This window comes from Primulina huaijiensis, chromosome 12 (assembly GCF_012295235.1).
Source record: "Primulina huaijiensis isolate GDHJ02 chromosome 12, ASM1229523v2, whole genome shotgun sequence".
NCBI classification, from domain to species: Eukaryota; Viridiplantae; Streptophyta; class Magnoliopsida; order Lamiales; family Gesneriaceae; genus Primulina; species Primulina huaijiensis.
Window position 1 is genome coordinate 17107588 of NC_133317.1, and position 25393 is coordinate 17132980.

Genomic DNA, 25393 nt, shown 5'->3' on the forward strand with positions numbered 1-25393 from the left:
GACATCAACCTCTAGTATGAGGAATTGCGAGATAAGTCAAATTCGAGATCTTAGTAGAATAGAACTAAGTCGCCATAAGCCGTTTTAAGTTACGATTTGCAACCAAGAATTTTGGTAGGCAATTTAATTAGGATTGAAGAGACGTAAGGACAGCTTAACACTCATTTTATCAGAATAGCGCAGCGGAAGCATGAATTATTGAGATACTAAAATTAAGAGTCTAAACTTTTTGTTTATCGAGGATAAGCGAATTTCGGGGACGAAATTCAATTTAAGGGGGGTATATTGTAACGTCCCGAAAATTTGAAGGTCCACGTGGACCACATACATGTGAGTTATTAAATTTCTTGGGATTTTATTAAATTGTTTTTAAAGCATTAAATACATTTTTATTTCATTAATAAGTGTTTTAAGTCATGGTGTATTTAAAGTTCACGCATTAGATTTTTAAGTTGCATTTTGCGCTCGAACGAGGAACGGAGACCGGGAAATTATCAAGAAAATTATTTTTATTACATGATTAATTTTTATTAATTAATATAAGGTGTTTTTAGGTGTATTTTTCAAATAGGGGATTTTACTGGGTATTTTTACTCGCAGGATTTTATTTTTAACGGCACACAAATTTTATCGAATCGGGGGACTTTTTAAGGGTTCGGCTAATGTTTTCAAAAACTTTCCAACACAAATTATTTTTCGAGAGTAAGTTGGGATTTAATGACCCTAATTTTAAGTTTATTGGGCTAAAACTCTTTTTAAATTTTTAAAAGACCAATAAGGTCCATTATCTTACTAATTAACTATTTATTTATACCTAAGAACCCACTAAACCTAAATCTAACTCCCACCAGCCGACAACTCCTCTCTCCTTCATTATTTTCGTGGATTCCAGCAGCCATTTTCATGGTTTTTATCAGCAAGCTTCGGCCATGGATTGTTCTTGGAAAAGAAATTCCCCGGCGCTCCCCTGACTCCGTTCTTCATCGTTCTTGCGTAGGAATCATCAAAGGCACGCATTGTATCATTTCTTTTGCTTCACACTCGTTTTATATACTGTTGAATGGGTTTCTTGCATGAGAGTTTCGATTCCATCATGTGCATAAAAGATTTCTGATTTCATGTGCGTTTTCTTGCAATATATGTTGGTGGTTCACGTTTTTATGGTATTTTTGTGCAAGGGCTGCTAGTTCTCGATGCTAAGGGCTGTAAGTGGTGGCAAGGATGGTCTTGGGGTTTAGGGCCGTTGCTGATCTCTACAGGGTGATGGGTTGAGAGCAAGATTTCGATAGGGTGGCTCGGTTATTGGGTTGTTAGCGTGCAGGGTGCAACCAACGGAGCAGGGACCTAGCTGAGCCTTAGACCAGACACTGGTGGGTCTGAGACAAGGCTTGGAAGGGCTCGGCTTGGGCTGGAACCATCCCCAAGCGCTGTGGATAGAGTTGGGTTCGTTTGGTGTTTTGGGGAAGTGTCGCAATCGGGTGGTCTACGCCTGATGCATGGGGCTGATGGCATGGGTGCAGTAGGTTGAGGAGAGTCCTAGGGTGGTCTAGGAGAGGTGAGGTAGGGGCTGGTTCGCTTGGTGGTGGCCTAGGAGCTAAAGGGTGGGGAGGCGTTGAGTTTATGGTTCGAATGGGAATAAGGTTAAGGGTACAGCCGCTTTCTGGTTTTGGCCGAGAGGTCTAGGAGCATAATCTTGATGATTTTAAGGTGTTATAGATGTTTTTAAGATATGGTAAAAATTTGGGAGAAATTTGGTTGAGTTTAGAGTCGATTCGGGTTAAAACAAGGACCCCGGTCCAAGTTTTAAAAAAATTTGGTTAAGTTATGAAATGAGCTCTAGTTTACGTCTACGAATGATTTTAAATATGTTTTGGGACATTTTTATGAGTTTAATAAGCTTCGGATCAAAATATTGAGTTTTGGTTATATGAGATTTAATCGCCGCACGAAACGTTAATTAAAGAATTAATTGAAACACCTAGATTTAAGCTTAATAAAATTATAAAAAATTATATTTAAGCTCAAATAATTATTAGAAGTCTAAGTTTTTAATTTGAGAATTTTATGCTAAGGTTTGGTTTAATTCGGGATTAAAACGCATTAATATGTTATATTTAAAGATTAATTTAAAAGTCATCGATTTAAGCCAAATAGAAATATGAGAAAATTTATGTAAGCTTAAATAATTATTTCGGACATGTTAGAGTCAATGAAATTAAGAAAATGTCAAAACGTGAAATTTTACGTCTAGGGCCAGCGGAAATTTTTGGGTTTCCAAGGGCAAAATGATCATTTTGCACCCGGGATGAGATTTTGGTCCTGGCAACGCCATAAGTAAAAATTTATGATATTTTAAATGTTCATGCATCATGATTCAAGATTTTTAAGAATTTATGAAAATATACATTGCATGCTTGAATTTTAAAAAAAAATTGCATTGGTGCACGAATTTTATAAGTGATGTAAATGACGAGGTTTTGAATGATGAGAATTATTTGTGGCTATCGAAATATATGTAAATGTTTAAGACGTATATGTAAATGCTGATGATGAGGCCTAGGCACAGTGGATGAGTGATCCTGTCATTGATGTCTGACATAAGCCGGGTACCGCGGTTCTATGTATGATGGATCCATCGTAAATGATGAATGATGTACGATAGTCACCTCTAATGAACTGAATTCACCAATGATGAATGATAACTGATAAATGATCAATGATGAATGATAACTGATAAATGATCAATGATAAATGATGAATGATGTACGATGAACGATGAATGATGAATGATGAATGATGAATGATGATTAACGATGAAATGTTTTGACACGTCACGATTTCATATGACACGTTTACATTAAGATTTTAAAGTTCATGAAAGATATGTTGAGTGTGGTATTTTTCACTGTTGTGTGCCATATATATGTACTTGTTATTCCTGGTACATGTGTGTTGAGTTTTTAAACTCATTAAGCGTGTGTGATGCAGGTGAGCTTAATGATGAGGAGAGTGGAGGTGCCGAAATCTGAGTAGGCAGACCGGGTGCGGTGACACGATCCGAGGACTGTNCTACTAATTAACAAAAAAATTATTTTCAATTTGGAAGAGTTGTTCGATTTAAAAGACAAATTTTGTTTAGATTTTTTCTTTGTAAAATATGGAGTGACTTGAGAAGGTTTTTATTAGGGTAAGAAATGTAATTATGGAATTAAATATTTTGGTGTCCTCTAAGATAGTTACTCTAAGAGTCTCACAATGAATAATATAGTATAGAAGTATTGATATATAAAATAACCAAATATCAAAGTAAATCATAATATGTAATTCAAAAAACTATACATGAGAAAGAATTACATTATTTTTCAAAATTAATTATTCAAAAAATAATATTATTTAAAATGCATTATTCTCGTATTTCTTTGAAGCAAAATCATCAGTTTTAAACATATATATTTATAACAAATAATTGTGTAAGAATAAAACTATTTAACTAAATCCATAAACAACGTAAAATAGTACTAAATAATGAACTAAAAAACGAACAAAAATAAACATATATATTTGAAGAGAAATAATAAATTAGTGTGACATCAATTAATAAACAACAATGCAACAATCAATTAGTAAATAAAAATGAGTCTTGACAAGTTATTTTTGATGTTTTGAGTTTGATTCAATTTTATAATTTATTTTGATACATTGATTGATGTCGTTTATCATGTGTTTTTTTAATTTGGTAAAATAAATTGCATATTTATTGGTTAATCTAAAACGAAAGACGATATATTAATATTTACTTCAATACATCAATCAACACATGATTAAACTGACTAAAAATAATATTTAATTTCAATGTACGACTTTATGTTGAAAAAAATGAAATTTCACAGCGATTTAAAGCTGTTGAATTTAATTAAATCCAATGAGAAAAAATTAGACTGTTAGATTTAATTAGGTTTATTAACTAGAGGAATCATTTAATAAATAAATTGAGATTTCAAAGTCATTGTCAAAAATTTAATAATTAATTGAATTGTACACGTGTCAATATAGTAGAGTTTGATACCGATGTTTATCTTAATTTTTTATTTCAAGTTGAATCACTCATTGATCTTTGAATCCATCGTTTTTTTATTGCAACTGGTTTATTTAATAGTTTAGATTAATAATTCATATATTTTATTTATTTTGTCTAGCATAAGTTAAGTGATAAAATCTAATAATTAAATATTAATATATGTGGGATCGATACTTGAATCCATAATCTATTTACGATAATTTGACCCAGTTCGCTTGCTAGATTTATTCCTAACCAAAATCGTTTGTCATCTGTCTAAATTAAAATAATTACCATTTTTTTAAGAAAAATGGTACATAAATTTTTATAAATGATATATATTTCAGAGTTAATCAATCGATAATCATATATAAATAAATCACTTAAACAATATAATAAAATCTAAAAAATAAAATAAAAACTTACTAGCCGACCCGCCCCGCAGCCCAAATGGGCCACTAAATTAGTAACTCAACCAGCTAATTTTTCATGATGATATACGTTGGATTGTTTTGACGGATCTATTTATGTCTGGATATTTAGGATAATAACCTTGGTCAAACTTCAATTTCTAAAAATGATCATCTCTAAAGTTCCGTTTGGTTGAGTATATTAAATAAGGATAGATTAATAGTCAAATATTTATCGTTAAAATTTTAAGATGTTTTAATAATCATTTTGACCCGGTTTAATATCCAATTTTATGGATAACTATTTGATCAATAGTATTGGATCTTAAATCGGGTCAAAATGATTATTAAAACATCTTAAAATTTTAACGATAAATATTTGAATATTAATATATTCTTACTTAATCCACTCAACCAAACACACCCTAAAATATATTTGAGTGCCTTCAAATACATATGCGAATGTCATTATTTTAAATAATATTTAACCAATATTATTTTATTAATTACCCCATTTATGTCCCACGGAGTGTAGTAATATATTGATAGGAGTCAATCCCATTAGAATAAAATATTTATATATGTATTGTAGAACTTTCAACAAAGTTGAGATGGCCGAGTTGGTCTAAGGCGCCAGATTAAGGTTCTGGTCCGAAAGGGCGTGGGTTCAAATCCCACTCTCAACACTTGTTTTTTTTTATTTCTTATTGGGCTGAAACAATGGGCCATCGGTGATGGGCTGCATCCTATATCGAAATGTGGAAAGCTCAGGTGTACTTACATTAATTAGTAAGTTTCATATTTTTTCATACTTTTTTTTATGGACTTGAAGTTTAATTTAGTTATCGTACCACATGATGAGTTAATATTTTTCATTATAAAAATTTTTTGTATAAAGAATCCAGATAATAATTAACAAGGTGATCATGATACCCTTTATCACTCTAATTAATTTTTGCAATAAATACTGTTACGGTAGAGGAGGTGCATAAACACTTTAAAATACTACAATATTATTGTGTTGAGTTACGAGAATTATGATGACATATGTATTTTTTTTAATGAAATCTATGAATTTTTTTTGTATTAAGCCTACCTAACCCGCAGCAACCCACCTAGGGTTGGATTTGGGATTTTCAGGCCAAATGACGGGTTACTCATAACACATCAATGGCTAAAAGAAATTACTAAAAAAAAATTTGAAATGAAGATATCAACATTGGTGAAAGCATGTTGTATATATAAAGCAAATCACGATCCTTAAATTTGTACCTGTCGAAATTCAGTCCAATAATCAAAATCAGTAGAATAAAGAAGTTAAGAAATTACACTTTATACAAATTGAAATAAGATTCGTTAATGTGGCATAATTCATTGATGACCCTAATACACAAAGTTGAAAAGGTAATTTAATAAGAATTACAGGCCTGTGAACCAAATTAAAAACTTCCAATATTTTTACTATCGAAAATTGATTATTAAAATTCCAATTTTCTTTTTCCTAAAAAAATAAAATAAAATAAAAATCCAAGGTTATGTAATGTGGAAGTTGGTATTATATATGTTGGATCCCAGTCTAAGGCTAATCTGAATCAGAGCTGAACTATAATATTCAGATCAGAATTGGTCCGACTCCACTCATACACGCTTTAGAAAATTCAACAAGATTCTGTTCTTATTTATAATTGATTATTGCATTTGGATTGAAATATTTGAATTCGAGAAAATGTTTAACGACTTCATTTTGAGATAGATTTGAAATTCACTACAATACACTACAAGAAATTTATGTTGGAAATTTGGATCAAACTTAGAGTTTGAATAAAAATTATGTCTCATGAATGTAGGAGTGTCTTTTGGCTCTCCATATTTTTGAGTTAGTTGTGGCTCATTATTGTGGAAGTATCTTTTGACTTTCCAAATTCTTGAGTTAATTGAAGAGTTTTGGCTCTTCATATTCTTGAGTTAATGGGAAGGTTAATTGAGTTAATTAATCTTGCATGACTCTTGGTGTGCATTTTGAGGCTTATAAATAGTGGGTTCATTTCCTCATTTCAAATGCATGAAAATTTTATCTCTTTCAAGCACTCTCTTGCATTTCATATTGTTATCTTTGCATTTGGCCTCCGTTAAATCTCGCTGATAAAGTAAAGGTACGTTTTCAGTTCGCCGTAGTAGTGCCTCGTGCTAAGTCACTGCTGGTTGTTCCGTTGTATCCTGGAAAACAGACGTCCAAGACGATCCTCAAAGCACACACTGGAGGGGACGAATATGTTTTAAGGAAACTGTACACGCTACAAGCCTCGGTTTGGTTTTGTTTCTTTTGCACAATAATCATACTGTAAACAATACACTTGTTTCAGTTACTGCTTTATCTTTACAAGTTCATTTGTCATTAGCATATTTGGCTAACTAACTTAAAACATATTTTACTCATTACGTGATAAAGTTAAGATATGGCTACTGAAACCAGCGTGCAAAGAGAAACTGGTCAAGTTGTCCTTACTGTGCTTCAGGTTGTCCCTCATGCTACCCCACGTGATGCTGCGATTGCTGTCCCAGCCAGTCAAAAAGCCTGAAAAGTTCACTGGTATGGACTTCAAAAGGTGGCAGCAGAAGATGCTGAACCTGGCCAGATTCCTGTCTGAAGATGCTCCTAAACTCAATGAGGATGAAGGAGATTTTGAATCTGTTAGTGCGGTGGAGGCATGAAATCATTCTGATTTCTTATGCCGAAACTATGTACTAAACGGATTGGCTGATTCGCTCTACAACGTGTTTTGCGAAAAGAAAACGGCTAAAGAGCAGTGGGAATCCCATGATAGAAAGTATTAAACCGAGGATGCCGGGGCCAAGAAATTTCTTGTTGGCCACTTTCTGGACTTTAAAATGGTGGATTCAAAGCCGGTTATCAGTCAAGTTCAAGAACTCCAAGTGATTCTTCACAAGATTCACGGTGAGGGGATGACTTTGACACACTTGTTTCAGTTACTGCTTTATCTTTACAAGTTCATTTGTCATTAGCATATTTGGCTAACAAACTTAAAACATATTTTACTCATTACGTGATAAAGTTCAAATATGGCTACTGAAACCAGCGTGCAAAGAGAAACTGGTCAAGTCGTCCCTACTGTGCTTCAGGTTGTCCCTCATGCTACCCCACGTGATGCTGCGATTGCTGTCCCAGCCAGTCAAAAAGCCTGAAAAGTTCACTGGTATGGACTTCAAAAGGTGGCAGCAGAAGATGCTGAACCTGGCCAGATTCCTGTCTGAAGATGCTCCTAAACTCAATGAGGGTGAAGGAGATTTTGAATCTGTTAGTGCGGTGGAGGCATGAAATCATTCTGATTTCTTATGCCGAAACTATGTATTAAACGGATTGGCTGATTCGCTCTACAACGTGTTTTGCGAAAAGAAAACGGCTAAAGAGCAGTGGGAATCCCATGACAGAAAGTATTAAACCGAGGATGCCGGGGCCAAGAAATTTCTTGTTGGCCGCTTTCTGGACTTTAAAATGGTGGATTCAAAGCCGGTTATCAGTCAAGTTCAAGAACTCCAAGTGATTCTTCACAAGATTCACGGTGAGGGGATGACTTTGAGCGAATCATTCCAAGTGGCTGCTATTGTTGAGAAGCTGCCACCAGCTTGGAAGGATTTCAAAAATTATTTGAAGCACAAGCGCAAGGAGATGAATGTTGAAGAGCTCATTGTTAGACTTTGCATCGAGAAAGACAACAAGAATTTGGAAAGACGATTGTTTTCTCCTTTTGCTGCTAAAGAAAATGTAGTCGAGCATGGTCAAAGAAAACCGAGAGGCGAATGTGGTAGAATACATTTCTCAGGAAGTTTCGAACATGAATATCTGTGCTATAACATCAGAAATCTGGTGGGTTCTAACCCAAGGAAGTGGTGGATCGACACTGGTGCCACTCGCCATGTTTGCTCCGACAAAGAGATGTTTGCTACTCTTGAGGAATCTATGAATGAGAAAAAGCTATTCATGGGAAATTCCGTTGCTTCTGAAATCAAGGGTCAAGGAAAAGTTGTCCTAAAGATGATATCTGGAAAAGAACTGACCTTGAACAATGTGCTGTATGTACCTGACATCTGCAAGAACTTGGTGTCAGGGTCGCTTCTTAACAAGCATGGTTTCCGCATTATCTTCGAGTCAGATAAGGTGGTTTTGTCGAAAAGTGGAATGTTTGTTGGCAAAGGTCATGTTTGTAATGGGTTATTCAAACTCAAGTTACTGACTATTAAGCTAGTGATGAATAAAGTTAATACTTTTGCTTACTTGCTTGAGTCTTCTTGTTTGTGGCATGGTAGACTTGGACACATTAATTACGATATAATTCGTAGACTAATTAACATGAAAAGCATTCATGCATTCCAAATTGATAAACATCACAAATGTGAAACTTGTGTTAAGGCAAAACTAACGAGATCATCTTTTCGAACAATTGAAAGAAGTAGTGAGCCACTTGATATAATTCACAGTGATATATATGATTTAAAAGGTATACAAACTCGTGGTGGAAATAAATACTTCATCACTTTTGTTGACGATAGCACAAAATTTTGTTATGTGTATCTCTTTAAAAGTAAAGATGAAGCTATTGACAAATTTGTCCAATATAAGAGTGAAGTTGAAAATCAACTTAGCAAGAAAATTAAGGTGATAAGAAGTGATCGTGGAGGTGAATATGAATCATTATTTGCTGAGTTTTGTGCTCAACACGGTATCAAACATGAAATAACTGCACCTTATTCTTCTCAGCAAAATTGCATTGCAGAGAGAAAGAATCGCACATTGAAAGAAATGATGAATGCATTGTTATTAATTTCTGGTTTACCACAGAACATGTGGGGGGAAGCTGTTCTAACAGCTAATTACCTTTTAAATAAGATACCCCGAAAGAAACAAGATAAAAGTCCATACGAGTTATGGAAAGGTAGAAGTCCTTCTTACCAATACTTGCGAGTGTGGGGGTGTCTTGCCAAAGTAGCAGTACCCACTCCAAAGAAAGTAAAGATAGGATAAAAAACTGTTGATTTTATTTTCATTGGATATGCTCAAAACAGTACCGCGTACCGTTTTCTTGTACATGAATCTCAAATACCTGATATTCACAAGAATACGATAATGGAATCAAGAAATGCTTCGTTCTTTGAACACATGTTTCCATGCAAATCTAAGAAAGAACCAAATTCATCCCAAAGATTATATGAGACAATTGATAAAGAACAAGAGCTTGATCAAGATATTGAACCTAGACGGAGCAAGAGAGCTAGGACTGAGAAATCCTTTGGTCCGGATTTCATCATTTTCATGATGGAAAGTGAACCTCAAAGCTTCAAGGAAGCAATGAGTTCATTTGAGGGACCTCTATAGAAAGAGGCTATCAATTCCAAAATGGAATCTATTTTACAAAATCATACTTGGGAATTAGTAAATCTTCCTACGGGAAGCAAACCACTAGGCTGTAAATGGGTTTTCAAAAGGAAAATGAAATCAGATGGAACCATAGATAAGTATAAATCGAGATTAGTAATTAAAGGTTACCATCAACGTGAAGGGCTTGATTACTTTGATACATATTCTTCTGTATCGAGAATAACCTCTATTCGTGTGATACTTGCGATTGCCGCCTTGCGGAATCTTGAAGTACACCAAATGGACGTAAAGACAGCTTTTCTAAATGGAGATTTAGAATAGGAAATTTACATAGAACAACCTGAGGGATTTTCTGCGACTGGGCAAGAAAACAAGGTTTGTAAACTGGTGAAATCTCTATATAGCTTAACACAAGCACCAAAGCAATGTCACAAAAAATTTGATAAATCCATGATAGAAAATGGATTTAAATTCAGTGAATGTGACAAATGTGTATACATGAAAATCACTAAAAATGGATGTCATTTTATGTCTTTACGTAGATGACATACTTATCATTGGTAGTAATGATAAGATGATCAAATCTACCAAGAAGTTATTGAACTCAAGATTTGACATGAAAGATTTTGGCTTAGCCGATGTAATCCTTGTAAGGATGACTCTGCATTGGCTAGAACCCCGATAGATATCAGTCAGCATCTATCAAAGAATCGAGGTGAAAGTGTGTCTCAATTAGAATACTCTCGAGTCATTGGAAGTCTGATGTACTTAATGAGTTGTACAAGACCAGACATAGCATATGCAATAAGAAAATTGAGTAGATTCACGAGTAATCCAGGAGTTGAACACCGGAAAGCAATTACCAGATTGTTAAGATACTTAAGGTACACTCGTGATCATGGGTTGCACTATACCAGATATTCTGCTGTTATTGAAGGATAAAGTGATGCGAATTGGATATCTGATATGAAAGACTCAAAATCTATAAATGGATTTGTATTCACTTTAAGAGGTACATCAATTGCGTGGAAATCTTCTAAACAAACTGTAACAGCCAGATCCACGATGGAATATGAGTTTATAGCTCTTGACAAGTGTGCTGAAGAGGTTGAATGGCTGCGCCACTTCTTAGAAGATGTTCAAAGATGGGAAAAATCAGTGCCGGCTATATGCATACATTGTGATAGTCAATCTGCAATTGGAAGGACACAAAATAAAATGTATAATGGTAAGTCTAGGCATATACGTCGTAGACACAATACCATTAGACAACTACTCTCAACTGGAGTTATCTCTGTTGACTATGTAAAGTCAAAGGATAATATAGCGGATCCGCAAAGGATTAAACAGAGAGTTATTTGCAAAAATGTCAAGGGGATTGGGCTAAAGCCTATAGAATAAATTGGTGTGAAGGAAAACCCAACCTACACTGACTGGAGATCCCAAGAACTAGGTTCAATGGGACAACCTAATCGCACTAATTTGGAGAATCACTGTGGGGTTTATCCCTAGTCCATTCCAATTATGAAACAAGGAATGTTGAGGATAAGATTACGGATTTTAATGATTCTGATTAGATAAATATAGAGTCACCTATGTGAGAGAGAAGTGGGGCCACTTCTAAGGAATTGCAAGGCTCAATTCTAGACCCTCTCGCAGAACCAGGCATGTGTTCATGGTCAAAACGAACACGATCATGTGAACTGAATAGTATCAGGGAGAGTCTTGTGTGAAGTATATCTTAATTTACATAAACGGCAGAACAGTTCAAGGACAACATGTCTGCTGGTCAGCTAGCAAAGAAAATATATTTCATAAGGGAAGGTTCAAAGGGTAACACCTATCTGTCCTATGCAAGGTTTAACTGCAGAACTTTGTCACCAAGATTTGTATCAATTTTCATTCATGTGGGGGATTGTTGGAAATTTGGATCAAACTTAGAGTTTGACTAAAAATTATTTCTAATGAATGTGGGAATATCTTTTGGCTCTCCACATTCTTGAGTTAGTTGTGGCTCATTATTGTGGAAGTGTCTTTTGACTTTCCACATTTTGAGTTAATTGAAGAGTTTTGGCTCTTCATATTCTTGAGTTAATAGAAAGATTAATTGAGTTAATTAATCTTGCATTACTCTTGGTGTGCATTTTGGGGCTTTTAAATAGTGGGTTCATTACCTCATTTCAAATGCAAGAACATTTTATCTCTTTCAAGCACTCTCTTGCATTTCATATTTTTGTCTTTCCATTTGGCCTCCGTTAAATCTCAGTGAAAAAGTAAAGGTATGTTTTTGGTTCGCCGTAGTAGTGCCTCGTGCTAAGTCACTGCTGGTTATTTCGTTGTATCCTGGGAAACAGACGTCCAAGACGATCCTCAAAGCACACACTAGAGGGGACGAATATGTTTTAAGGAAACTGGACACGCTACATACCTCGGTTTGGTTTTGTTTCCTTTACACAATAATCATACTGTAAACAACACACTTGTTTCAGTTACTGCTTTATCTTTACAAGTTCATTTTAATTAGCATATTTGGCTAACAATTTCTTAATCAACAACACATATATGACAACGGTTTTTACTAAAATCGTTGTTAAAAAGTTTTTAACAACGGGTAGAGCGTTTTTTTAAGCAAAAGACAACGGTTTTATCAAACTGTTGTCTTCTAGGGGTCAAAGACAACGGTTTTTAGGGTCAATGACAACGGTTCTATAAAACCGTTGTCTTTGAGCGTTTATGACAACAGTTCTATGAACCGTTGTCTAATAGTGTGTTTTTTTGGACAAACCGTCAGAAAACCGTTGTCGATTGGCTTGTTTTTTGGACAAACAACAACGATTTGTGTAAAATGTTGCCATAAAACCGTCGCTAAATTTAGCGACAGTTATAACAAATTGTCGCTAATTTCAAAATTGCGAATAATTTAAACCGTCGCTTTTTTAAATTAACGACGGTTTCACTACAACCGTCGGTAAATTTAGCGACAGTTATAGCATAATCGTCGTTAAATATAGCAACGGTTATAAGCAAAACCGTCGCAAAATTTAAAAATGCGAAATTTTTGAAAATACCGCCGCTATTAGCGACAGTTTTGCAAAAAACCGTCGCAAACTGTCTATAAATACAACCATTTTCGATCCATTTTCTTCCACCCCACTTCACAACAATTAAAATTTTTCTCTCTTACACAATTTTACCACTTCACAACATTTAAAATTTTTATCTTTTACACGATTTTAGTTTCGATTTAAGGTAAATATTAGCGACTGAAATCATGAAAAAACCGTCGTTAAAATTAGCGACGGTGTGGGGCCCCGGGTCCGATATCTAATACTAATAATTATAATTGTAACAAACCAAATGATTGAGTAAAATACATAATCAGTGGTTCACAAACCTACATAAACATTGTTAAAACAATTTAAAGGTCTTAAATGTTTGAAATATAAGTTTTAACATACCGAAATAAACTAATGAGCCAAAGTAATCCAAACTTCATCAATAGCTCTTAAGACCCGAGAATCCCACTCTAACTCGTATCTGCTCGCCTGGAGCTGGACTCTGGCATCCCAAGCCTCGCCTCACCTACCGTCAAGCACATGAAAACAAGAGGTAGCCGACGTGCCAGTGAGTATAAACCCAGTATGATACAATCAATAACATATGAGAATTAAAATTTACAAATAGATTATATGAAATTCATAAAGATGCAATTTAATGCAATGCATGATCAGAAGCTGTGGGCTATCAATAAATCTCAAGATCAAGTGAATCATCTGGTCATAGGGTACCCAAGGGAAGAGAATCCTCCAGCAACATCCACCGACTCATCCGCTCGGGGTGGGGTGCTTTGTTCTACAATCCCAGGACTATGGTGTGCCTATAAAGAGTGTTCAGGCCATATGCAGCGACCTCTGCATACACTATGCCAACTCAACTATAGCCCCATACGTCCAACAAATCAATAAATCAAGGCGACCTCCGCCATATCAAATATGAATGGACAAATGGCTCAATATGCAATGTAATGATGCAAATCAATATCATCATATCAAGACAACAATCATCATCAAATCACAAGTTATTCATCGAGCCATAGAATTTTCAATTTCAAATAAAAATGATACTTTTACCTCATATTTCACCGACCGTAACATACCTTTCAAATATTTACCAAAAGGAGATCGAAAGGTTTAGTCGAGAAATCTTGAACCTCTGAAGTATACTGTAACTCAAGTACTCGGATCATTTATCAAAACATAGCAGTTTCTGTTCAAAATTCATAATTAATTCAATATTGCTTCAAATCAAGATCCGCAAATTGGATATAAAAGAAAACGCAAATCCTAACATTTTTTTTTCAGAAACTTTTGTCAAATAAAGTAATTTACTCAGTAGTTCATAATCTGAAACATACAACATAATTTTCGAAATTCTGCATCAGTAACAATCTGGCATAGTTTAGTATTTTGAGCATAACTTCCTCAATATCCAATGAAATCAAGCCAATTTGTTATTATTTCGAAGATAAGACAATACTCTATAACTTTAATTTGAATAACAAATTCCAAAGCCCAACCAATAAACCCCAGAATTCGGATAAACAGAAGACATGTACACAAATCTGCACTAACTCGGATTTCCAGACCAGTTTTAGTAAAAATTACATATCTCTCTCATTTCTTCATGAAATTGAGTGATTCAAGAACCAAATCGAAGCTAACTCAATTTTCTACAAGTTTGATGAAGACCATAACTCCAAAATCTAAACACAATTGTCCCATATACACGAAATATAGAAGGTATAAAAACCGATCTTGCACAAAAACAAGAAACCATTCTCATATCCCTTTTAAATTCAAACCAACTCAAATACATCATCTTTAACATCTTAATATCTCAAATATCAACTCAAATATAAATTCTAAATTTCAACCCATTTCCAAACTTGAACAAAAATGAGAAAAACTTACATCTTTGTGAAGCCCTTTATTCATAATTTTCTTGAGCAAATCTCCCTTAAATTGAAGAAAGAAATTCGATAATGGAGAGAAGAGAAAAGTTTTGATGGAGGAGGAAGAGAAATGATTGGAGGAAGAATGGTGGAAGTCAAAGTGAGCTTAAAAAATCAATTTTCGCATCTGTTAGCACCGCAGCGCCACTTTTCAGCGCTTCAGTGCCAAATTTTCGTAGCTCTAGCGCCTAGGCGCCACTATTCAAGCGCCGCAGCGCGTGAATAGTAACTCGTGAACAGTAATTTTTTTTTTAAATTCGAGCATTACAGACGGACTTTATGGCTAACCGTCGTTATATTTGCGACTCTAATTTTATTTGCGACGGTGTAGGTACAACAATGGTGAAAAACCGTTGCCTTTGAGCGAACTCTTTAACAACATTGACTTTAACAACAGTTTTAAAAAGACTACGACAACTGTTTTTAACCGTTGTCGTTGGGCAATTTTTTGTAGTGATAACATATAAAAAAAATTGATTAATATTTGAAATCGATTTTCAAGTAGATTTACCCAAACAAATCAACTAATTTGTTATAATGGATTTAAAATCGTTAGGTTTAAATCCATCAATTCAAATATAACCTATGTGACAAGATCAATAATTTAATAACAGTTATAAATTCATCTCTATAAGAGTTATTATATCTCGATATAATTTTGAAATGAATAATATTACCTATTATTATAACTTACAAATCGAAAAAATAACTATTTTAAATATCAAACAACATTTACATGAGGTTTATATAAAACATCTTACAATATGCTAAGTATAGATTACGAACAAAATACAACAAAAATCATTAAAATAACAATCTAAATCTAAGATAAATTACAGAATCAATCTTTGGTGTCTTCGATTGAGTTGCCTAATTATAAAAAGTAATGGGAACTTATGCATTGTTAAACAAATAAGCCTCATTCGGAAAGTTGAATCCAAGATATGTCAGACCATTCAAGATTCTAGGAAAATTCAAAACCCTAGCTTACCAGCTGGTTTTGCCACCTGATATGTCAATAGTTAACAATATTTTCCATAATTCACAACTAAGGAGATATTTTCCTGACCCAAACGATATTTAGCTCGAGAAGCTCAGAGTGATGTGAATCCGCAAGGACCAAATTTCGAGGATCTCAAGGTTGCAAACCCTAGCTCACGAGCACAAATCCCCAGCTTGATGAAGCTCCATTTATAATGTCCTAAGATGGTAAAATGAAGCTAGAGAAGAGCTAGCTACGATCGAGTTGGACAAAATCATGGTGCAAGAATTGACCTTTTAGTAAACCAACGTGACCTTTGGTGTGGAATGAAAATTTGACCAACATGGTGGCTATTTGAACTCCAAGAAATTGTTCATATATGGCCTTGATATGCCATTTCTCAACATATAAATACCATAAATTTCCTAGACAATTAACGCTCCAAAAAGCCTCCACAAACTCACCAAAGTTCGGCTTCCTTCGTGCAAGAAAATTCTTGTCGTTCTCATCAATTCCGAGCATCAAGTAAGCATTATCATTAGGTGTTACTCTATCCAAATAATCACTTTTAGTCAAGGCAAGAAGTGCCCTAAGGATTTGAGAAGCAACTAAGTCAAAATCGAGCCCCTTTCGAACAATTATAGTTCGGCTCCCTCAAGCAAGTAACTGCCGAGTTTGTGTTCTTCCAGCCAAGATTTACAACATCTAGCCAACGTTTTAAAACGTTATTCTGCCAATGGATCACATTCAAGCTCTATCGAGATCAACCAAGGTTGCATTCAAGTATCGATAAAGTTTAGTCCGCAACTTCGAATTACTCTAAGTGGGATTATGTATGCTTTAAAATGACATCTCTTGATTTAAAATATGATCGATGTACTATATGTTTGTCATGTCCTCGATTCTTTTTCCTTTGTTCATCCGTTCTAATTCTGTTGAGCTCTGTCTATCAAGTTTGAATCTAAAATGCACTGTCATGATTCGAGTTAGAAAGGAGAAGAATTGTTAAGTTTTTTCTGACCTCCACCAGTGGGTATAAAACTATGTTCTTACATCATCCCTTAAATGACTAACATATGAGAGAAAATTTGACAATGGATAACGAGATGAATATCAGTGTTCCATTTTGCTCTGTTATGCTCTGCTTTTTTCTGTTGTGATATGCTATGTTCTGATTTTCTATGTTATATTTTGTTCCAATTTCTGATTCTGTTTCCTATTAAGATATGATAAGTCTATAAGCTAAGTTTTGAAATCTGACCATGATATGCAATGAATTTTAAATTAACTCAATATGAATAAATTCTGTTATTGTGGTAATCGATCAACTCTCACTTCCCAAGTGTTTCTCCAAACACTCATACCCTTACTTTTCTTTACCAGATAAAACTTATGAACAAATGATTGATGAGGAGCAGGAGACATTCTGAGGTTAGTAAAGAATCCAAAGTCTGAAGATCAAGCATTTGCCTAGTTTAATATCGATTTCCGCTATAATTTCTTTCGCAATTATGTCATATACTTTTCTGAGTCTCTATTGTCAATGTAAATACATTGTTTTGTTAGGAAAAATACTGGTTTTAAATACTTATTTTGCTACGAGACTTATTGTTATCAAACAATACCGGATTTCTATATGTCTTGGTCACGGGGTGTGACACTGGATATTATTCGAGCAACCTGGAACATCCCAATTCATCTAGTCGATTTTCCTTAAGCTTCCCAAATGATCTATATATCAAGCCGCCGTATCAAGTTGCATTGACCTTTAGCAGCCAACAACCTACAAGGATAAATAGTACATCAATTGAGCTCCTTAGAGTTGAATCGATAATGTCCTTAGAAGAAAGAAAAATTCTGCTCCAGTCTACTCTCTCCTAGAACAAAATTTTTTATTTGTTGAGTGTCGAATTCAGCTAGTATCCAAGAATGTTTATTGACTTAAACTAGTTTTGGAAAGAAGACAATGACACGTGTCGATCTCTGGATGAAATGTTGTTGACCAATGTAAGGGATTCTTTTAAAAAAAGTTACTGTAATTGGAAATCTCATGTATTTAAGGAACCAATCATAACATTGAAGAGTACTAAATCTCTGAATCTTTTTTCTATCGTTCAAATTCTAAAGCACTTATTACAAGAAATTTATCTTGCTATTCCGATCAGAAGCCGATTTATAAATTCAGTCATATCTAAGGATCAATTTTTGCTTTCTTTTGTATTATCTAGTTGATTAGAAGAGTGAGTTGTTTTAACTCAGAAATAATTTTATGAAAAGATCGGGAGCTTAATTTCGTTGAGTTTTTATGATGATGTATCACCGAACATTGTTCATAAGGTGACAAACATTGCTGATGTGTCCAATGTCACATCAACAATCGGGTAAAAAAGAATAAGAAATAAATTGTAAGTTAATGGACTAAAATCAGCTTGAATTAACATAGACAAAACATTTATAAAAAAAAAATTAATTAATATACGACATGCAATTAGAAGCCTTGAATGACATCACGATGAGGCATGTTTATTGAATTTTCGGAGTAAAAAAATTAAAGGTGATTTCTTGAAATTAAATTCTACATAATTTATCTGAAAAAAAGAACTATGGAATTTAAGTTTTTGTTGACTCGTTGATTTTCGTATCCAGTGTTTAAAAGGCTATTGGCCCAAGCTGAGTAGGAGTATGAGTTCACTAATATTAGGCATGGCCTTTAGCCATTCCATGCTATAGGGCTATTTTTGAGAAATTATCGGTTATTTGGCCAACACCACCAACACAGCGTAGTTGGAAAGTTTTGACGATTTTGAAAGGGATTGTAAATCGAGCTTTCAAGGCAATCTTGAGTTTTAGTTTGAATCAAGGCCTCTTTTGCCTTGAGATTGATAAGTTTTTTTGCTGGTTTTAAAAAAAATTACTGTGAGATCAGTGAAATTTGACCATATTTCGATCGAAATTCTTTCGGATGGAAATGAAAACATTTTCTAACTGGGAAGATTCACCGGAGGAGATGATGATGGACATGATGTCGAATCCGCACGCAGTCAAGAGAGAAGAACGATGAATAAATATAATCTGAGTGTTGTTTCTCTCATATTCAATGCAAGGAAAACCATTGATCTTGAAAATGCAAGATACGTTATTTGTTATATAACCTCGAATATGGCAACTTCATGCCTACAAACCTATCAAATATAACTTGAAATCCACCATTTTAATAACCGCAAAAATCATACACTCATATCTACTATCTAACTACTTGATAATGTGATAAACAAATTTACTTGGTCTCTTGGCACATATTTTTTTCAATTTACTGAAATAAATTTTACAATAACTAGCTTGATACATACAATTATCTTTCATTCATGATACTACATTAATTATAATGTTTAAACTCATTAAATTAAGTGAAATAAGGTCATTTCAAAAACAAAATGAAAACCCAAAATACGTGTGTGCTTCAGTCGCTGGTATATATAATGACATGAGTTGTCTTGGTAATCAGAGTTGAATGTGAACAAGATTAACATCACATCAATCATAATATTCTTAATTGCTTTGGTCATTGGAACAAACTTCTGAATACAATGCATTAAGATCACTAAGCAAGAAAAAAGAAAGAAAGAATCCATATGAAATATGAATACTCCAACTAGATAATATTACTTCGAAAATAGGTACCAAATGAAGATCAAATTGTAGGTAAGGGAAAAAATGAAAGCTTTATTAAGTAGATAGTAAGTTCAAACTCAAAAGAGTAAAACCTTGAAATAAAAATGTTCTTAATTAAATAGAATTCTATAATTTGCGATAACAATAAACCGATCATTCAAAATATTTGCAATGAAAATATCACAAATAAAGTTTGCTAAAAAAACATTTGTTTAAATATCGTAAACAATAACGTGAAATCAGAGTATTTGAAACATTGCATAATTTCTTAAAAACATGGGTGGTCCTCGGGTTTAGCCTCCTGCTCAGTCCAAGCTGGCTCATTGGTCCCCACCGCTCGTCTCTTCAAAGTCATCCTTACCTGCATCGATCAAGTCTAGTGAGTCTAAAGACTCAACATGTATAAACTGGAGATAGCAAATACTACATAATAAAAACACATACATCTTTAAAGTATGACTTACATACTTGAAACTTGAACGTAATAACCTAAACATACTTGAAACATGAACATAGTAGCATAAACGTAGACTTGTCATCATCATAAAATTTTTCTTAAACATACTTGCATCATAAATACTTGAGCATACATAACATCATTTTGCGTAGAGATATGTTTCAAAGCAAGTGACCCATACATAAATATGTCTGATCAGACTAAACAACAGTACTGAGCTTGCAAGGAAAATCCACTACCACATACATGAGATCCACGGTCATGCTTTACTGGGTGGATTGGTCCCTGGTCATACTTTACTGCTTTCCAATCCTGATGTAAGCCCGGTTATGCTTTACCGGGGTGGAGAGGTCCTCGGACATGTTCACCGACTTCCAAACCCGTTCATAATTTGGTCACAAGACATTTAGCATACCTCAAAAATAAAACATATTTTTTTTGCACGTCGAACATACTTACTTGGCGTTGAGGGATTCGTTGGATCTCGCTTGGGCCCACTGCTGCACATACTAACATGAGTTTAAACATTTATCTTTCATAGCTTAGACGTATAATCATGCTCACACCCAAAAATGACAAAATTTCCTTATGACGTTTTAATCTCTCGGGACTCGACCTCGTTTAATTATCGTACTAAATCATGACATAAAACCCAAAAACAATCCCAAAAAAAATTAAATTTTTTTTTAAAAGAGGTACACGGACCCCTTGTAAGGGTCCGGGTACATGTTGGAAATTTCGAATTTTGAAGAAAAAAGGGCACGGACTCCGTGTCCGGGTCTGAGTAACCTCTGAGCTTGCAAACTCGCGAAAATTCACCAACTTATTGATTCATTCTTCCAATCCAAGCATAGGAACAATGAACCAACACCTCGAGACTCATCCTAGGATGCTATTACATTGATTCAAACCGCCCAAGCATCGACAAGCAACTTCAATACAACAATAACCCGTAATTCAACATCATTTCGCTTCCTACGACTTCTATTACATCCCAAGCCATTCCAGACCCAAACGAACCACCAAATAACACCTAAATACATCCTATAACATATCTAAATGATGTAGCACAAGCCCGGCGGTGCCCAACGAAATCTGCAACTCAAAAACTTCAAGAACACATTAAGAACGCATTTGTAAAAAACGCAGTTTGAGCAGTCACATGAAAACGATCATAACTCACTCATTTCTTATCCAAATATTTCGAATTTAATATCAAATCGAAGGTATCGAAAAGTTCTATGATTTATATGTTGAAAGTTTTTCCAGAAAATCGACCGAAAAATCACAGTATTTAAAATGATAGCAAATTTCGAGTTTTGAGATCCAAAAACGTTTCAAATCAATCCAATACATTTCTGCTCAAACTTTGCACAACATACATGAATTTTCACGCATAATAAACAACAAAACGAATAATATGACAAGATCGATGCAAGAATGAAAGAATATACATGTCTTTTGATATTTAAAATTACCGAACCGACGATACCGAAACGGGAAAGATGCGAGGGACGATCCGAAACGAACGTGGCACGATTTTCTTGAAGAAAAGTGGCGAGAATTGCTGAAATCTTTGAAGGGAGGGGGTGGCTGCTAAGTTTTCTTAGAACCCTAGGTTTTATTTTGCTTTCAAAAATCTTAAATGAGATGGAATGAAATTTGTGTGCTGATGGTGTGTATAAAAACGTGTAAGTGTGTGTGTGAGTGTGTGTAACTAGGGATGTAAACGATCCAAACCAAACCAAACAGTATCAGGCTTGAGCTTGGTTTGTTTAAAACTGTTTGAGGCTCGAGCTCGAGCTAGATTCGAGCTTCTATTATCAGGCTCGAGCTCGGTTTGTATTGAAATTACTGAGCTCGAGAAAAGCTAGAGCTCGGCTCGTTTAGCAGGTTAATCAAGCCAGGCTCGAGCTTGATTCATTAATAGCTTGTTTATCATGTTTAACAATCCTGGCTTGAGCTCGTCTCGTTTTCGAGCTCGATAAGCATAGAATTGAGCTCGAGTTTGAGTTTGAATCGAGCTTGTTAAAAATTAAATATATCTATAAACTAATTTTAAATCAGACATAAAAATGTAAATTCATTCATAAATAACCAAAACGACACAAATACGAGCTAAAAAAACATAAATCAGTATATTATTGAACATTTCAAAATCATACATCTAGAATATTCATTATATACTGATATCACCAAAATCATCTAGAATATTCATTAAATATAGTAGATCGAAGACAACACATCATTATGAAATGAATTTGACATAATTAACTTAAATTATTGATTAATGTCAAATGGCATATCAATTTAGCATGTAAAATTTTTAATTAACCTTAACAGACTAATAGTAAAATTACTCAACTTGTATATGACTTGGTTATATAAATTTTTAGGGAAAAAAAATAAGTTGATGTATTTTTGTTAATTTATTTTATTTATTGTATTTTAAAGAACATTTTAGTATAATGATATGCAAATAAGATTAAAAATGTAATTGTGACTAAATGGTGTGAATTCATCATTTTTTCAAACATGTCTTGTATTCAATTCTTTCCATTGACATTAGTACTAATATTTTTATTTGTTAACTCAACAATGAGCCAAGCTCAAGCTTACGAGCCACCTAAACGACTCTAGCTCGAGCTCGAGCTCGAGCTCGAGCTTACGAGCCACCTAAACGAGCCGAGCTCGAGCTCGAGCTCGCGAGCCTATTATCGAACATGTTTGCGAGCTCACGAGCCGAATATCCTTAGACTTGAGCTTGGTTTGATTAAATTTTCGAGCTCAAAATTGAGCTTGGGCTTGGTTTGATATGATTAACAAACAAACTCAAACGAGCTTTTTATCGAGCCGAGTTTCGAATAGCTCATGAACGATTTGGTTCATTTACATCCCTATGTGTAACGTAGGTGTGTGTGATTAATTAGGGTAATTAGAAGCTAATTAGCTTAATTAAATAAATAATAAGCAATTTACATGATAATTAAAATACTAATTCTCCACTAAATTACTAGATCCTTAAATTTGGAAAAAAATGCGCATGCCTTAAACTTTAAAAGTTCAAAAATCTTAAAATCACCTAATAAATAAATTAGATTTTAAAAATGCTTAAAACTAAATAAATCATTTAAAATGATCCAAACCAAACTTAAAATAAATCGCCCAAAAATCGTCGCCCGTCTCTTCTCCTCGATCCCGCATCGAATAATCGCCTGAAACATGAAACTGAAAAAAACATTTTAACGTGCATCACATAAACATAAATAATTAAAATAATGCAATTTCATAAATCATGCATCACCCGAATCATTTTAAAATTAAATAAATGATTTAACAATTTAAATAAATGCATAGATTTTCCGTGTACTGGTTTTGTGCTCTACAATTGTTGTATCTCTTCTGCTTTTCTTGGCTGCAAATTTGGAAAAACAAACGAGAAAAGAGATTAATTTTCCATGTCCATGTCACACTTAGCATAAAATTATTGATTTGTGCCAAAAAAATAAAATAAAATAAAAAATTAATGAGTTTTATCTGCTCACCAAATTGTCCATCAAAATCATATCAATCACAACTTATTTCTTATCCTGCTCCAAACCAAGGCAAATCATCTAATAAACAAAAATCAGTACACAAGAACAAGTATCTCATCACCTTAATTCCAGTTAACGGTTGACTGATCTCTTCTTCGGGGATAACGACGGGCCATTTCTCACCAGCTTCACGAAACATCTGCTCAGTCTCGAGAAACTGGCCCTTCTCGAGAATCAGGTTGCGGATTTTTTGTGCTGTAGTAGAAGTAGATTCGAAGGTCTCCTCGACGCCGTTGACGAAAGTTACTGTAATCTTAGGCGGGAAATCGTCGGTGCGGCGCTTGACCTGGACCTGGCAACTTGGGTTTGATTCTTTGGCCTTGCGAGCGTTGCACTGAGCTAAGAACTCCATGCACGATGCTATGCATGGGTCCAGTGCGTTGAACTCGATCCTCACATTCGACAAAAATTTCAACATTTTCTTCTCTCTCCAAAGGTTCGGCAAAGAGAAACGTCCAGAGGTCACTGAGCCGAAAACATTTGTTTGGGTTTTTTAATTAAATAAAACGGTTAATTACAGAAATTTACCAAAAACTAAAAAAAATTCAACTAATTTCAAAAATTACATGTCATCTTTTTAAATTGTATCAAATTTAAATGACATTCGTTTATGTTAAAAAAATACATATACACACCCTAAAATTTTTTTTAATCTTATCTACCTCACAATTACCACACCGAATATTAAAGAATACGAACATTTAAAAATTATTATATTAAGAAAAAATACAAAAAAAAAATAAGAATAAAATTAAACCAAAATAAAAAATTTTATTTGGTTGAGAATGTTAAGTTACAAAATAGTATGTTTTAATTAATATACTTTAAAATTAAAATCATATAAACAAAACCAAAATATATTTATGATTTGAATTTGTAATTTGTTGTTTGTTTTTATTTTAATTTTTTGTTGACTTTTTACTTAAATATATTAAAAATAAAACTATTTCTTGAATTCTCATTGAATAAAAAATTGAAAGATGACGTGAAGTACAAAGTATATGTAATTTTAAAGTTAAAGAATGTAAATATAATATTGATATAAATATGTAGGTATTGTAATTTTCATAACAAATCAAAGACTGGGTTGAAACCCCAACTCCTTAGATTTATCATTTAATTTTATCTTTTTTATATTTTGATTTGATAAATATTTTTTTTACTATTTAAATAAATAATATTATTAATAATGTTACAAATTTTAAAATTAACCAATATAATAATATTATATCCAAATATATTTTTTTATTATTTAAATAAATAATATTATTAATAATGTTACAAATTTTAAAATTAACCAATATAATATTATTATCAAAATTAAATACGAAAGAATTTTGTTACACCAAAATGATCAATAAAATATTGAAAATATTATAACTATATGATAAAAAAAACTAATAAATTCGAATATAAAAATAATGAATTTTATTTAGAAATTCGATTTATTCATTTTAATATATATTTTAAAAAATTAATCATAATCAGACTAAATAAAAATTGATTTTTTGAATTAATAAAACCAGCTTTTCCACGTTATAACTAGAAACTTAAATATATTTAAGTTAATCATAATCAGACTAAATTATTCAAATTTCAAAAAAATATTTAACAAATTTTAATTGAATAAATATTTTCTAAACTGAAATCCACGGTTTTAAATAATATACAATAAAGATAAATTAAACTATGTATAAATCTACAACAAACTTACAATCTGATAGTAGAAAATGTCGGAACACTGTACACGCGAAATAAAATCAGCTGACAAATCACCTGCACTACAAGTTAACAAAATTCATGATTTTAACCA

General features: G+C 33.5%; 1 protein-coding gene and 1 non-coding gene across 2 annotated transcripts; one reads left to right on the forward strand and one right to left on the reverse strand.

Annotated features, from left to right (window-relative positions):
- Positions 1-5072: 5072 nt before the first annotated feature.
- Positions 5073-5153, forward strand: TRNAL-AAG (transfer RNA leucine (anticodon AAG)). The gene has a single exon. It is a non-coding gene; the product is annotated as a tRNA-Leu (tRNA).
- Positions 5154-23366: 18213 nt separating this feature from the next.
- On the reverse strand, positions 23367-24038 carry LOC140989441 (uncharacterized). The gene is made up of 2 exons (XM_073458643.1): positions 23642-24038; positions 23367-23399 (listed from the first exon to the last, which is right to left on the reverse strand). Exons 1-2 carry the CDS (start codon positions 23996-23998, stop codon positions 23367-23369), a joined length of 390 nt encoding a protein of 129 aa, XP_073314744.1. The 5' UTR covers positions 23999-24038.
- Between the last annotated feature and the right edge of the window lie 1355 nt (positions 24039-25393).

Bases quoted from the DNA above. Each gene is read 5' to 3' on its own strand.
- LOC140989441 (XM_073458643.1), bottom strand. From the start codon at position 23,998: ATGTTGAAATTTTTGTCGAATGTGAGGATCGAGTTCAACGCACTGGAC. The intron at 23,400-23,641 runs GTGATGAGATAC...CCAAATTTGCAG, and splicing joins AACCGTTAACTGGAATTAAG to CCAAGAAAAGCAGAAGAGAT.